The sequence below is a fragment of the Bacillus rossius genome, chromosome 2 (genome assembly GCF_032445375.1).
Source record: "Bacillus rossius redtenbacheri isolate Brsri chromosome 2, Brsri_v3, whole genome shotgun sequence".
NCBI lineage: Eukaryota > Metazoa > Arthropoda > Insecta > Phasmatodea > Bacillidae > Bacillus > Bacillus rossius.
In genome coordinates, this window is record NC_086331.1 from 124,839,593 (window position 1) to 124,857,021 (window position 17,429).

Here is a 17,429-nt window from a genome sequence, read left to right on the forward strand (position 1 = left end):
ACAAATAAAAATTGTAAAATTGCATTGTCACATTATACGATACCTTCAAACAACAGTTCCCTGCGGGAGGTTGTTACCTTCATTTCATATACTAAAGCATTTAAATGATCTCCTGAAGAATGAATTTACCAAGAAAATGCAAAGATGACAAAATACAGATGCCCTGGGAATAAATTCAAGATTTGGGTAAGTAAAACCAAGTTTATCGTTATAAGCAATAGCATTTCATTACAAAACAATCTTTTACAGTTTATAAATGTATATAATTCAATAGTAAAAATTAATTATCTACTTTATTTGTATATTTATTACATCAAAATTTTCATAATTACAGTTTTCTTAAAATACAAGTTTAATAACTTTCAATATGAAGATCAAGTACGCAAATGTTACAGCACATTGCTTTTACACACAAGCAATTCTCTTACACCTATCCCTCACTTAGCACGACTAATTCATTCCTAAAAATGTTCGTGCTATTCGAAATCACGTACTCTGAAGCATTAGTTTCCATAAATAGCAAGGCTAATTTATTTATGTGTTCCATTATTGTGTAGGAAAATATATTTTACGTAATATAAACGGGTTGAATAACACTCAACTATAAATATGTCACACCATTTACCTTTATGTGCCTCCCATCACACTTTGTATGACAAATACGACACTGCGAAAGGGAAATACGTGGTTATGTATTTTATCATCAGTCAGCTGGCTGACTTGCCCGCCCGGGCGTGACCTTCAACTCAAGTAGCGTACCTTTCCAAACCACACTTCATTGACAGTGATACCGATATTACTGTCCGGATAATTAAATTTCAATTTTTAAAAAATTAAAGTGATTACTTACGTATCACCACCAGGTTCACACCAATCCTGTCAGGCCAATGATTATTTGTTTCATTGCAACATTCATTTAACAAACTTTTCCACGTGAATCATCTGTTCATTTGTGTTCCGGTATCTAATGTCATATTCCCGCTAGTAAAACCAACGGCATCATACTTATATAAACTTTTGGTAAGAGTTCTTATTTTGTACGATTGTGCGCAGTTGACTTGCTTAAAACTAAAGTGCGACCAAACATAGCGTGGTCTGCATGACAATATGGGCGCCGTAATACTTCTAGTTTTATCTCAAATACTTGAACACAATGCATTAAGAGTAATCAAGCACGTACAGTTAATGGCAGCTAAATGGGCAGACGTTGCTTTTGTTTGAGTGAATTCCCTGACACTGGGTAGACTGAGTTCACGGCCCGGTTTGTGGCCAGGCGACAACGGTACGGAAAGGCGGCATACGCGCGGACGTAAAAACATTTGGTCCTTTACACTCCATAGCCGCAATTTAAATTGCCATAGCTGATGTTTGTACAATAGCCGATATCGTAGACAGACCTTTGCGCGCATCTCTTCCCCCCTTGTTTGGCTAACTGTATCCCATGGCACATCTGTTGTTTACAGAAGTTGAAACAGACTTCGTGGCGTCGTGCTCGTAGTATTTTTTTTCCCTGCCAAGATTTCGTGCTAACTGAAATTTACAGACGTGCTATTCAAGACTGGGGCAGTAAAATTCACATCGCGCTAAATGAATCCGCGCAATATGAAGACGTGCTAAGTGGATTGGTGTACTCTAAAAATTGCCCCCACCTAACTGCAGAGTTTCTTAAATGCCATTACAATAAATATTTTACACATTTTCAGAAACCCAGGCACGTTGAACACCTCAAGGTATTACATATTTATAAATCCATTTTCCCTCTTAGTTTCATTCCAAAGATTACTAAATTATTTTCTACAAGTCTTTTTCAATACTGTCATTATATATTTTGTTGTATACACTAGTAATCTGTGAGTTATCAGTAAAGTAATCATGAAGTGTTGTTTAATAATCCCTATTGACATTTGGTTTATTCAGTAAAAAAATCCTTTATTAAACATAGTCCAATGCGAACAATATTGTCAGTCATCATTAGACAAATTTAATGACCATAGCAAACACATTTTTTAAGTTATACTTCTTTAGGCGCGTTATGAGAAAATGATGAGTGAAATTTTAAGATGCGCGCGCATCACTAACACAAAATTAACAGGTTGAAGCTGCCCGCTAAACCGTTCATTAAGTCTCGATAAAAAGCTACCAACAAAATAGAAATAGAACCTCTATTAGTCGCGCATGTTGGCACGCTCGTCGCCTCTGATCACTGTTTCATATTTATAACATTTATCCACATGTTTCTAGTTTCTACATTCACAACACGTGTTTTAGTTTCATACAAGTGCGTATTATATATGTGCCAATAAATTATATTCAGTAGTGATTTAAATTGAATATTTTGATTAATATTATTTACTATTCGTAAATAGTTGTAAAAAAATTGTGCTTATATTCTTTTTCAAGTGCTCCAATATAATTGAGGCTAACTATCTGTATGTATTATTTATTGATATAAATTAAATTATTATTATTTAATATAACTAATACTAAATATTACAAATTATTAAAGTTAAATATTTATTATTGGTTATTTTATATTTACAAAATAAAGAAATAAATTTAATAAAACATTTAATAAAATATTTGTGATAAAAATTAAATTCGAACATCAAATTAAAATATTAATTTTTAATATTTATTATTAAATTGAATAAATAATAAATATTTATAAAAATAAATGAACAAATTTAATGAATACTTTTGATAAAAATGAAAAGTGAATATAAAATTAAGAAAATTATAAATATTTAAAAAATCAATAAACTTAAATTAAACTTTTTAATTTATTATTAAATATATTTATTTCCTTTTAAAATATTAAATAATCAATAATAAATATTTAAAATTAAGAATCTTACAATATTTAGTACAAATTATGTCATATATTTATTATTCTCTAAATTTTATTTTTTCAAATTTAAACTGAACTTTATTGACTGTGTTGACTATCTTTTTCCAGCCCTTTTATTATTTTATTGTAATTAATTATTTACATCCAATTAAAAACTATTTTTTAATGATGCCAAAGAAGTATAACTTCTCACGCGCGTACATAAGTAAATGCACCCTTTTTTAAATTTTTTTTCCAGAAAAATAGTACTTAAAAGGTTTAACATGTTGTACGCAGTGTATCTTAATTGCACATACACAAGTGTCACAGATTACATCCCAATAGAGAACTAAGTCTTGAAAATACTGAGCATGGTTTCTCGGGTTCTGCATTCATGCAGCAGTTATAAAGAGAACATCCCAGGTGCAGTCTCATTCACTGCTGCTCACCAGCACATGGAAAACATGGAAAATACTAACTTTTAAAAAGTAGACAAACCACACAAAGCAAGAGTAATGTATCATGCTAAAAATAGTTGTGATGTATCATATACACGTATAACAGCATCAATAGTTAAAACACATTAACTAAAACTTCATCACGCAACAATTATAAATATATTTGTTGGTATTAGTCAATTTTGATGTGTATGAGAATTTGTCATTATGTTTAATGCTCAGTTGGTGGTACTGATTTGTGTATTACCTGGAAGAAGTGATTTTGCAATAAACGCAGTCTTGGTGAAAGTTACACGTCATCTGCATGTCTGTTTGTGCTCCGACTTTCCCATAACAGTGATTATGGGCCCAGACAAGCTTGGTTTCATGTGGCTGTGACTGCTTGAAAGTCGTATGCATGTCAGGAGTATAATTGCCATTGCAGTGGTCGGTATATTTGCAATTGCTGCTGTTTTTTGTGATCGTGTGTGGTGTAGAAAGGTGGCCATGTTTCCTGCAACAGTTGTAGGATATCCAAAACTTACGAATACTAACTTCTCCAATTGGCTATGGAGAGTAGAGACGTTTTTGACCAAAGAGGGAGTAGACGACGTGATAAATATCTCGGACATCACCAAAGGGAAATTGTCAGCGGAAGAAAGACAACAGTTTGATGTGCGTGATAAAAAGGCTAAATGGGTCATAGCTCAATGTGTATCAGATAAACACCTGGAGATAGTGAAAGGGGGCAACCTCAGCTAAAGAAATGATGGTTTTGTTAAAGAATGTTTTTGCCCGGAAGAGCCCCATTTCCAAATTATTTGTGATGAAGAAACTCTTGAAATTGAAATTTTATTCAGGTGAGCTGCAGGACCATTTCCTTGTAGTTGAGACTATGCTTAGTGAGTTAGAAGCATTGGGGGCAGTTTTAGACGAAACAGATACAGTCTGCTCTCTATTATTGACTATGCCGGAGAAATTTAGCAGTGTTATCACAGCCATTGAGACGATGGCTTTAAACATAACTTTAGAGTTCGTGAAGGGACGACTCCTGGATGCAGAACTTCGAATGGTGGATGATCATATGTCACCATCCCAGGTGCCTGGCTGTTCGTTTGCGGCGAAGAGATCAAAGGTGAAGTGTTTTGGCTGTGGTGAATATAGTCATTACAAGAGACAGTGTCCAGTGTTAAAGCGGAGAGGTTCGCTTTCCTATATGCCTCGGAAGGGTTTCCGTGGCGGGAGACATGATTTCCAAAAGGTAAATGTTGCAAATGGAATGCCATCGGTAAGTGCTGAACAGAATGATGTGGTGTTTATAGCTTCAACCTGTTTGATGAGTAACGATGAACGATCTCACGCCATTACTTTTGTGTGGGGCTCAGGTGCATCAGAGCATATGATAAATACTGATTATAGGTCTCTCATGACAGGCATTGAGACATTAAAGGAGCCTGTTGCTATTGTTGTAGCAGATGGAAGTAAAATGCTTGTTGTAATTGAAAAGGGAAATATTGTTTTTGATAAATGTACATTGACAAATGTTTTGAAAGTAAATAACTTGAGATACAATCTTCTTTCTATATCAAGGGTGTGTGCAGTTGGGTATCAAACAACCTTTCTTAATGATAAGATGATAATAAGCAATTGAAAGGATACCTGACCTCGTAGGCCAAAAAATTGGTAAACTGTATGTGGTAGGGCTGAATTGTTCGGTAGTTGGAAATGAACCTGTGCCCAGTGTACGAATGTCTACTTGGCATGAGAGGTTAGGTCACCCAGGTGAGGAGGCAATGAGAACATTGGGTAAGATGACAGGAATTAAAGGTATGGAAGCAGTAAGAGATTGTAAATTATGTCATGAGAGTATTTTGACTAGACAACCATTTAATTTGATAAGCCCTAAAGGAAAAAGATGTCTTGAGATAATATGCAGTGACTTGTGTGGTCCCGTTAAGCCTACTACGTCTGATGGGTATAATTATTTTCAGACTATAACAGATGCATATTCTGGTTTTTGAACTGTGTTCCTGTTGAGGACGAAAGATGAAGCCTGTGAAAATGTGAAAAGCTTTATAAAATCAGCAGAAAGGCAGTTTTCTTCTGATAATCATAAGGTGTTGAGAATACGATGTGATAATGGGGGTGAATTTTGTTCTGCAAGTTTTCAAGGCTAGTGTTTCAGGAAAGGTATTCAGCTGGAATATACTCCTGTCTATACACCTCAGTTAAATGGATAAAGTGAGAGAATGAATAGAACTTTGTTAGAGAAATCCCGGTGTTTGATAGGAAACTTACCTAAATACCTATGTGGGGAAGCTGTTAGGACAGCATCATTCTTGTATAATAGAACCCCTAGGTACAATGGCCTAGTACCAGCTGAAACATGGTATGGGGGGAAATTGATAAAATTGATAGGAAAAGTATTACAGGGTACTTCATTAGTATATTGGTAATAATGTGATATGGAAATGTACAAAACAGAGTTGTGTTATTCTATCCCCAACACTGAAGCTGAATACGTAGCCTTGAATTATGATGCTGAAAATTCTGCTGAAGACAGTTAGCCCACAATTAACATTGCAGTATGAACATCTCCAGGTGATGCAGCAGAACATAGCTGGTTGGTGGAATATTTTCAATAGTTGATGTTCTTCTAGATGAAGGTAATTTGCCTCGCCTCATTTACAGTTTCCCCAGAACTTGATTAGTAAACGTATGCAAGAATGATGAAATGCTGAATGAGTGAGATAGTCACGTCATCTTCAGAGATATTCTCAGGAACTCTAGAATAGGCCAAAAAAATTTTGTGTACATTTCGGAACACCATCCACAATCTCCAAGAAGTAACGTTACCAGTACCAGCAAAACTAGACACTGTGTCACCTTCTGTAAAGGCATGGAAGAAAGGCACAAGATCTGGAACTCCTTGTGGAACCTTGCTGTGTAACTTGTGGATGGGAAGATACTGGAGATGTTTTCCATTTCCAAACTCAACCCACGATTTTTTTAGTTTCAGTATTTTAGAAAAAGCATAAATGGCAACCACTAAAACAACATTGTGAACAGTTTTCACTGTGACTTTGTGAATGCCCCGTGTATTCAGTAGCATGCCACACATAAAGCAGCAGACGAGCATCTGCTTCTTCATGGGATACAGGAGAGATTCTCATTACGCGATATAGTTAGTGTGTCTGTAGGTACAAATAACCTGTTTCCCAGCAGGCAGATCCATCTTGACAATATTTTATGCTAAAAACGCGAAGAGTTCTTTTTTGTTTTTGCTGTGAGCAAGGAACTTACTCGTGGATTTAGGTATTACAACATTGGATTACTCTTAGCCCAGATCCTCTTAACTGTTTTGTATAGTTTTTCAGGCTTTCTTCTAGATGTCGAAAACTTAGTCAACTCAACTGTTATTAGTCTCATCAAAATATATGGTTTAAGATCTGGTGGCAGTACTGTTAAAACAGTTTGGCTTGATTGAGGAATAAGCTTATGGACCAATGTATTATAACATAGATATCAGAGCATTATGAAAATACTACACCACCAGCAGGAAATTCAATTTGACTATTGTTATTCACACACTCCCACACAGTCATTGCAATAACTCAAACAATATGACGTAAAAAAAATTGCTAAATACCTTTTTTTGCAGTTATTTAGTTATGTAGGTAATGGAAATTTGGGTAGTTAAATGAACCTATCTACAACTCATGATGGCCATTTTGATCATGTCACCACAGGGGGTCATGACCTCTGTTCAATGTCACCTATCCTTTTTTTTTGTTCTCTGTCATGCATATAAGCTCTGGGCAAAATCTCATATTGGTAGCCGTGACGTCGTCCCGACCATGGCCTCTAAGCCCGTGCTCTGCATCGCTAGTACCAGATCCCGTTTTCAGAGCGCACCCCTAGCCCAGCGGGAATGAGTAAGGCGATCGCCTCGGGCGTGACCCCACTACACTCAAATAAACTTCAGGGCACGGAACCCCGGGGGCTCGACCCATAAAACAATCAAGGAACAACACATTAGGACACAATTATTAATTCACAGGCATTAAACAAGTGCGAGCACTGCACGCACGGAGTAGACAACGAACCTCATTACCAGCCACCATGGCCACTGGCCTTAATTAAAGTGCCCGTGACAATGATCGAGTCAGATTAAGAGAAATCCAACTAGAACAGTTCACAGTGAGACAATATGTTAGTAAATTTACAGTCGCCAACTTGATGCCACAATTGAAATAATTAAATACTATAAAACAGTTGTTAAGCCTTAAGCACCCAATTACCAGGTGCTACCCTTTAATTGAGCACCTGGAACGTGTTTGTAGCTTATAATAGAGCAAATTAAGTTGATATAAGTTTTTGGCACCGAATCACAAAGGAGGTGAAAGTTTCCCTCCCTTACTAGGCGGCCATGTTCGGCAGTCTCCAAGCACTCCGCGCCGGGTCAAGACGTGTGTCCGTGAGCAGCCTTCTATTTTGTTCCACCGATCGTTCACTCTGCACTTGATTTAATAACCAAACCTTTTTAATTCATTGCTGCTCACGTGGACTCAGCGTGTATTTCGCAGCTTGCGCAATTTATGGCACTGGCCTACTCCAGCCAACTCGTTTTCGTTAAGATCGCCGCGCATACGCCTGCCGGCTACAACCTCACGCAAGTGTAGAATAGAATTTAGGATCACGCTCATTGAGCCCTCCTAAGACAGTTAACTTTCGGCGCTGGCCATCTCCAGAAAACAAGTAATCACGTCCCCGCGAGACTGCCGCTGCAAATTCACAGTGTTATGTTAGTGTCGTGTTTTGTTTTGTAATCAGCGTGTGTTAGTGTAATTGTACAACGGCTCAGATGCCGCATAGCGCATCATCATGGCTTTTGTAGCGGTTCTGCCACCGCGTAGTGTGTGTGTAGGGAGTACAGTGAACCCATGCGTACCACCGGAGAAGTCCGTGGATTAAAAGCCAATTTAATATAAACTGTGTCGTCTACGATTATTCCGCACCATTCCGTCCTCCACACGGCCGAGCGGTCTCAGGGGATTTCAGGGTAGACTTCAAGCCGCGTACCTGGTGGGGCACGCGGGGGCAGAGTACCCACGACCCATCACCAACGGCCTAGTGTCTCACTAGCCTGCCCCCCCTCCCCCCCGGACAACAGCAGCACCGCAACGCCCGTCAGGTACTCCCCGGGCCTTCTACAGAGGCCAGGTGACGGCAGCCGGAAGTGAAACATTATTACACTAACTCCATTGACTATCATCCCGGCTAATCACGTTATGTGCATGGCCACCCCCCCCCCCCCCCCCCTTTCAAACACAAACACACACACAATGTAGTACACATGTACTCCGAAGAAATCAGATAAATGACACCTGGCCCGGTGCCCAACTATTTGGAGTTTGTGACTCCCACAGTACAGTCCCTACTTGAGCGAACGCATTACCCGAAGTCTAGGCCTGGCTACCCAGAAACAAGTGTCTCAGCTCGCTCTACCAAGTGGCTGATAATGTAGGTACCCGCCCCTGGTCTTAAGGTATCTGTGACACAGTGGCGAACCATTGGGCAGGAATGATGTACAGGATGCACAACAAAGTACAATAGGTATTATATCACAATGTTATCAAGAGCAGAAAGGTTTAGGAATAAGTAAATGAATTAAGGGTTACGTATTATTGAAATCGAGGCATTAGAGATGGTAAGCGGTAATAAGATTAAAATGGAGCATTGACAGAATGAATGAGTGGGGTAAACACACTGGCTCACTGCAATGCCACATTTGCCACTAGTAACATTCTGGGCTTGATCCCACTAAGAATCAAACTTTGATTGCCTTGGTGATAGATGAGCGATCAGACCACTCGACCACCACGGCCCACCAGATGTACTTAGGTTTAAGAGATCTCAAAGTTTAGAGTAAGCTCCGTACCACTTTGTAATCCACTCAGTGTTCATAAGGTTGTCAGGCTGGGGGCTATGTACAGACTATCATTCTTGTCTCACCATATGAGCAAGATGCTAGTGTTCATAATAAACCCCAAGATCCTAAGGACGCTCATTGTAACAATGAAAACTAATAGGCAGTTCTATGCAAAAAAAAAAACCTTTATGAGTATAACATTTTCAATCAATGCCAGTTGTGCATATTCAATATCATGAAGCTAATTTTTCATGTGGTTGATATATTCTAATGACTTCTCTATCTTTCAAATTCTATGAAAAACACTGAGCAAGTGTAGATAATCACTGAACTATAATAATCCATTAAACTTCAAATGAATAAACTGTGGAAATCCACATGAATGAATGAATGAATGAATGAATGAATGGATGAATGAATGACTTAGGGCTTAAAGTCTCATAGACATGAAGTTCATTAGAGATTATGAAGGGTGGTGGGATGATAATGGAGTATTGACAGAATAAATGGGTGGGGGAACAAACCGGATTGCAAACAACCAGGGTCTGACGCGCTGCGAATCAAACCCAGATTGCCTTAGTAGAAGGTGACCACTCAAGCACTATTGCCTAAAATTTCACTAGAAGAGCATTGTTTCTAATGGAATCCATGTTAAGGCATTTCCAAACAGTGCTTTCAGCCAAAAGTGGTTCAAACGAACCAATTAGCTAGTTTATGTAATGAAACAGGAAAAGTAAGTTTTAAACAGTTACATATGTTTTATAACAGAGTTTATTTTCAACATTATGAAAACAATAACAGCAACAAATATGAAAATAAATTTTTAGATACCATTGACTTCATATTTAATATGTCCACTCAAAACACTGATAGTAAATATGGAGTTCTGAATGTTATCAGAAAAAAAATTAAACTTTTTTTAGTCACCAATCTGCATTGCTCTGCTTACTAGAGCTGGGAGGGAATACTAGTCACACTGATAAATGATTGAAAAAGAGGGGGAATAATAAAACAGTTTAATTATAGTTTAACAATTAAATTACACACCTTTGCAGGATAATACCAACCCCTTAGTTGTACCCAAAAACACAATTTTCCAAATTTTACTTTCAACTCTAAACTTCACAATAACCCACCTAATTCCATTTTATCTTCTTTTTGAACTCATCTCTGATGAAAATCCATTTCTGGCATGCTTCTACAAATCACAGACACTCTTCTGGATTTATGAACTGTGTAATTCATCAAGTTTGGAACATTACTACCCAATATTTCGTGAGTGTATTCGTATCTTGCTATGCCCCTAGAAAAAAAACTGGCTGGAGAACACTAAAAAACATATTTGCTAGAAAAAAATTTGTATATTTATTTATATTAATTTATATACAGTTAAACAGTATATTTCGGCTGAATAAACTTTAAAAAAACGTCAGTGCTTGAGTAAGTTTATAAATCATTTGTTGTAACACTTCAAGATAAAACTACATGAAAACTGCAAATATTTTATTCCAAAGATATAAATGTAGGTAAAATAAAATGTTATGTTTAGTGAGTTAGTGGAAGACATATGTGATCTTACATTGGAGAAGATGATTACAAGATTGACCTACATGCTTTCACTTAAGAGCATCTTTACTTTTCTGAATGATGGGCACAGAACTTCGGCTCTTATGGGCTAAATTCTGAAAATGATTTGTGACAAGGGAGGTTTAAGACACAATTTCATTCAAACTGTGTATAGAAGTGTCATGTTATTTCAGTTTTCATAGTAAATGGTTACTTTTACATGCATTAAATATAAAAATATAAAAAAAAAAAAACTTTTTTTTACACCAATTCAGAAAAAAATAAACCCATACAATCCTAGTGGCATGATGTTTCTATTTTACCCAGGAAATAGAAACAGAATAACTCAATAATGTTTTTAAGTTAACTTTTTTAAAGTTGCAAAAATATAAAAGCCATACAGCGAGTAAGTTCATGCGCTCCCTCCAATAAGCTCTTAAAATATATAACAAGACATAGAATAAGAAAAGCTAACAAAAATTACTATAAATCAAAGTTCACCCTTAATTAAAATTAAACAGTGTTAATATATCAATCCTCCAAATATTATAAATGAAATTATTAAATTAATTTTGTTTATTAACATCACTACTTTCCACCAGTGAGAGGTTCTACATTAAACACAAATAAACTTCAGACAACACCATACCAATTCATGGTTTACTTGAAAAAAACTCAGATCTTCATGCCATATGCTATAATAAATGCAACACAAAATATAGTGACTGAATAGCTTATAAGAAATAAAATGATGAAATAAAACCCAAACAAATTATAAAATATTATAAAGTGCAAATTTAATAACGTTGTAATTACTAACAAGATTATTAAAATACACACTGTAGAAATCAAATAAGTAGACAAATAAAATTTTTAGGCTTGACTATGGACAAAAATCTAACAGGACTGAACATATCAGTTGTAAGTTAGCAAAGTGGCTCCCGTAATTGATGTGCTAAAACAAATTAGGGGTAAAATACCTAAACCTGTCAGAAGAAAGTTATATTTCTCACTAGTTCACAGTCAGCTAACTTATCTAAACGTAATATGTACACAGTATAGCAGTAACAGGTTAAAACAGCTAGAACTTCTACAAAATATAAAAAATCAAAATATTATATTCTCTACCTACATTGACACCAACAACTGAATTATATGCTATCACTCACATACCTCCCCTTAATATGTCTTCTGAAATGAGTTCTCTGATGCTAATCAAACAAATCAAACAAAGTATAGTAATAAATTAAATAACTAGATCAATGGTACATACCTATATCACACAGAAAAACAACAGCTTGAAATCTTAAACTTTTGGTATAAAATAATTTACATTCAATGCCTTTTAAAAATTTTAAAAAAATTCCACAGTGCTTGCAATACATATTTATTTTATTTTATTTGTAGTATGCCTACCAACAGTACGAGACTCAAGGAGCAGGCACAACAATAATACAAAGACACAACATGTACAAAAGGACAACACAAAAGAGACAACAACAGACTAAACCCATCGATAAATACATTTATTAACTGGTTAAATACCAACAAAATTTGCACAAAACTAAAAATTGACATGTACGACTACAACCAAAACATTACTACAAAATAAAAGAATAATGGATAACAATAAGGTAGATTTAATATGCTACTAAATTGCATATTTTGTTTATTAGAGTTTGAGACTAATCTGTAAATTAGGTCAATGTTAATATGGAGGGTACACAAAGCAGACAAACTATTAAATTTAGGAAAATGTAAACCAGTATTGCCAAGAATATAATTGCATTATATTTTGTGATTGTAACATTTTTAATAAACAGTGCATCTAATTGAGTTATGCGATCAGAATAAAAGTGTCAAACTTGGATTTGGAAGCATAAAAAGTGATATACGTATTTAATTAGGGCAAAGTTTCTACAAGAAGAATATATATAGAAAATCTACATGTTTATGAAAATACAATTTAGAATCTATAATTATTCCAAGATCTTTGATACTGAATGTTTAACAAACTACAAAATTATCTAATTTATAAGCACAATTGACAGGATGAAGATTTTTGGTAAAAGTTATCATTTTAGTTTTTTTAGTATTGAGGGTAACCATATTCCTGGTGCATCAGTTGTTAACTTCAATAATATCATTTTGGTATAATAAACAATCATTAAGTGAGGTTATTTTCTTGAATATTTTGAGATAGTCAGCAAAAAAAAAAAAACACCAGAAGAGTACTTAATACTTAAGTACATGGGTTATGTATTAATAAAGATGTTAAAGAGTAGTGGTGACAAAGTACCACCCTGCGGAACACCAGAACTTGCAGTAAATGAAGATGAATGATTAATGATAGAAACAAAAATCTTTCCATTCTCAAGATTAACAAAATTAATATTTAAACCAAAATTAGATTTTTTGAAGTAATAAAGAATGATTCACGGCATCAAATGTCTTTGTTAGATTGAAATGAGGGCGTACCGGTGTTGAAGTTGGAATTACTGGTGGAAACTAATGGGCGCCACCACATGAGTGGGCACGTGGACCCGGCTGGAAAACTCTAACTCAGGGAGTTACGTGGCCCGTGTGCGGCGAGATATTAGCCCTCCTGATTTTTAATGCACACCTGTTCCTCACCAAGCCCGCTCTCAGCGTCTGGCACGCTTCTAATTAACCGCAGTGGGCTCTTAGGGCGTCCCACACGCCGCTGACCAGGTTAAGGACCCACGTGGCCCCCCGAACACAAAGACACGTGACTCAATTAAGTTGGTTTTTTTTACTCACGTTACACGCCCTTACACCATCCTCCCTTGATACTGCTATAAAACGCCCGAGGCACGAATCGAATTAGGTGAGGAGGCGAACCACGCACGTGGTCGCCTCAAGTTCTTACTTCTTGCACGGATGACTAAAACTCCGGAGAGTAAATAATTATTAATTAAGCAGTCTCTCCGACCGAGAGAGGCCCCGAGGATAAAAAGAAAACGATTTGAATAAATTAATGAACAGAACTACTTCTCGGTGAAACAACGGTGATGTCCTCGGGGTGTCTGCAGAGACGTCCGCTCTCGGCCGGCTGTAGAAGGAGACTCGGCAGAGACCCGGGCTTGCGGGAGGCAACATGGCGCCCTTCGCGCCGAACACAATTACCGTTACAACTTAGCTATGGCGTGCCCCGGGTTATTATTGAAAAATAGCATAAATCCTTTTACAAAAATAAGTACATCACATCCATACCCAGACAGTCTGTAATAATTACTTATATGATAGAAACAGTTTAAATCCAGTTGCGTGCTAGTTCCTCCGCCGCCCGCTAGGGAGTGTCCTTGTTCGTGCTTGCACTTATTAAATAACAAAACATCATGATTTAGTTAAATAAAAGACACTCACATGCATAGCCGTCGTGACACTATTTTGGGGCGAAAAGAAAAGGGTTACAATAATTACTGATACCAATTAGGGGTGCGGCGCACTGCAGCTAAGCGCCCTCTTGCCGTAGTTCGTGGCGCGCAGTTTGAATCTCACACGGCTACATACGTCATGACACAAATGCCGGGTAGGAAGTTGGTGGGAAAGGGAACGGAGGATGATCATGCTCGTGGGGCGAAGCCCCGGCTGACGTCAGAAATAGCAAGCATTAGCCTGACAACTAGTTGTGACTTCAATGTAAATTGGATTAAGGAATGTAATTAAATTAGGGGAAGGTAGACATATCCAATCTAAAACTATGTTCATTACGGGATAGAATATTACCAAGTTCAAAATTGAAAAATTAAAATATAATTTTTTCAAAATAAAAATAAAAATTATTGAATAAATTGGACATTAGTTAGAAACAGTTAATTTAGAGCCATTTTTATGAATGGGAATAATTTTTGCTATTGAGACTAGTATTATACATGTGTTACAAAAGAGTAGCCAGGAAATGTGAACAGCCTTTCAAAATTAAAATACAGTATTCCACCAGGACTGCCTGTTCTTGAATATTTTACCTCACAATAGGAAGTATATTGTAACTACATTAATGTAAACAATTTAATGGCCAAAAACCACTTAAGGGTGTAATAACTTTGATATGACTACAATGTACCAAATAGCCTAACATACTCTGTTCCTTAATCTGTCAACATTTCTAGGTTAAACTGAACTGTTGTTTATGACATTATTACAATTATATTGACGTCGACCGGGGCTACACCCTCCCTAAGCCCGATGTGCCTCACGCCGTCGCCACCCCTCTCCTCCCACCACCCCCCTCTGTTTCAAACCTCCCGCCCCTTGTGCAGGTGTGTGTGTGTGCGTGTGAGGCTGCCGACAAGAGGCGGGAGTAAAGTCTGTGCCACGACCCCTTTTATTTTATTATTCAATTTTTATGTTTACGTAATTGCTACCTGTCTTTTCTTTAAATAATATTCCCTAAGTGTTTATGTTTTAAGTGCTAGTTGTAAGGACAGCGCAGCACCCCACGCGGCAGGCAATGGAACTACCCGCAACCAGTTTGAACCATATTCCTCATTAAAATAATCAATACTGCTTAAATAATTAAGGAAACCTTGGTATAATTTTATTATAGAATTTTTAGTGTAATTGTTTTAGTTAAATATGTATTAATAAATAACAGGAGAGACTAACGGTAAATCCAGCGCTTTCCGGGCGCCATGCTGCCCTGGCCTCTTCAGTCGCTTCCGTTCGTCACCCGGGGTAGGATGCTTGGTGAGCACCGCGCAACTTCATATTTTTCTTAATCAACTGATCTTTTAACATCCGCCGGACTTTTTATCATTCTTAAACCTTTTTTGTATCTGCCAGGCCTACTCCGGGTGGCCGACTCGTTTTAATAAATATTTAAGTTCAATTCGAACATTTAATCATGAACCGCGTCCTAAACTCACGAGGCCAGGCCATGAGGTGACCTGGTCAGCCTGTAAACTAATTCTCTCCCGCCGTTGGCGTTATTAACAGTTTCATAGTGTATGTAGGTGTAGAGCGATTGGAGATGTGTTGTAACGTTGCTGAAATAAAAGGAGTACGTCGAACGTGTGATTTTTAGTCGAGTGACCACGTGTCCCTGCTCCTGAACCTCGAGGCGTGTGGGATGCCTGAAGAGCCCACTGTAACAATATCGCGTGCTAAGAGAACCGGGCCTAGCCTTACACGGGTCACGTCACGCCCTGAAGGGAGTCTCCGCCGGGTCTACGTGCCTACATCACGTGGTGGCACCCACTCCGACATTTAATTTGTTCGTTCCCTTACCTCCCTAGTACGACAATATGTTGCTTATGTATCATGAATCCACTGTTTATCATTATCTGTTTGTATGTCATTTATCCACTGTATATTCATCTTGTATTGTTTGTTTATACTCCCTGGTTTATTACATCTGCCAGGAATCTTAAAAAAACCACTTCACTATAAAATTGAAACAAATATATATCCAATGATCATCTCCCACTCCCCACTCCTTCTCCTGTCCCATAAAACTAATGGCTGTACAGTTTCTCTATGTAAGCTTTAGTTATTGAAAAAAAATTAATACGCGAAATGAATGAAAATGGAAAACGAGGTAATTTTGGGGATGGGATCAAAATCACAATACACAAGCGCCATCAAAGATCTCGCAAAGGTATGATGATCAAAGCCAAAGCCAACAGCTAAGAAATTGTTTTGTAACTCATCACGCTAAAGTCAATAGATTAAGAGTTGTTTTCTAACTCGTCACACAACATAAGCATCCCAGCATAATAAAAAACTAAAAAGCACAAGAACTTGGGCCATCAAAATTGCCCAAAAATCCATTAATTACCTGCCAAGCATTATACTTACTTCATTATGTACAAACTCCTTTGCTTCAATAAAACATCAACCACTTTGTCTTTCTCTACTGTATGACACAAACGCATTACACTGTCAGACAGAAGACTTAATCCAGCAATTGTATTACCACAAAACTGCAAAAAAAAAAAAAAACACAACAATGTCATGTAAGTTTGTTACAAGAACACAACATCTAAACACATCTTTTGCTACAATTTCTATCAATTACTTTGCTAGAACAGTAAACAAAAGCCCTTCAACAAATCAATTATTTAAATTAAAAAAATACTGTATCAAGTTAATTATTCACTAACTTTTTTGGGTTACAAGTTATTACCAAGATGTTCAAGATTTTATACACAATAAATAATGAAAGGTTATAAATTTGAGAGATTAAAATTTTTGTAAATACTACTATTCAAGATCATTTGACACAAGAAAAAATATGCTATGCACTTTTTATTTATAATATTATACATATATGTGAAGTCATAAAAGCATGAAATTGTGCTGAAATAATTTTTTTTTTCATTTAACTGTAAATATTCTTTCTGGAGGTACATAGTTTTGTTTTTAAATGGCCTGAGAAACTAAAAAAGGCCATTTGTTAAACCTAGTGTTAACTCATTTTTGGGAATCTCAATTTTTGTCAACAAAATTTGATTAATTTTCCTTTTATAATCTGTTGTCTGCATTCGAGAGGGTTAATCATTACAATTTTGAAGTGTACATTGAAGGGGTTCCAAAAAATAGTGGTTGGTGCAAGTCAAAAATGTTGCTGTTTTGAGTTGCCATCAACCAAGTGTTTATATGTAATGTTTAGATGATTAATGCTAGTGTCGCAATGTCAAGTAAT

General features: G+C 36.6%; 1 protein-coding gene across 2 annotated transcripts in view; it reads right to left on the minus strand.

Moving 5' to 3' along the window:
* Positions 1-2,880: 2,880 nt before the first annotated feature.
* LOC134529768 (alpha-ketoglutarate-dependent dioxygenase alkB homolog 7, mitochondrial) overlaps positions 2,881-17,429 on the minus strand; it is a 29,272-nt gene continuing 14,723 nt past the window's right edge. The window contains exons 3-5 of one of the 2 annotated variants that reach the window (XM_063364184.1): positions 16,583-16,707; positions 10,333-10,499; positions 2,881-3,268 (exon numbers count right to left, since the gene is read on the minus strand). In XM_063364184.1, the coding sequence (XP_063220254.1) occupies positions 10,361-10,499; positions 16,583-16,707 (264 nt within the window). In that variant the 3' untranslated portion in view covers positions 2,881-3,268; positions 10,333-10,360. Of the gene's footprint in view, positions 3,269-9,949; positions 10,500-16,582; positions 16,708-17,429 lie in introns of those variants that run through there. The other variant, XM_063364182.1, reaches the window with a different exon arrangement.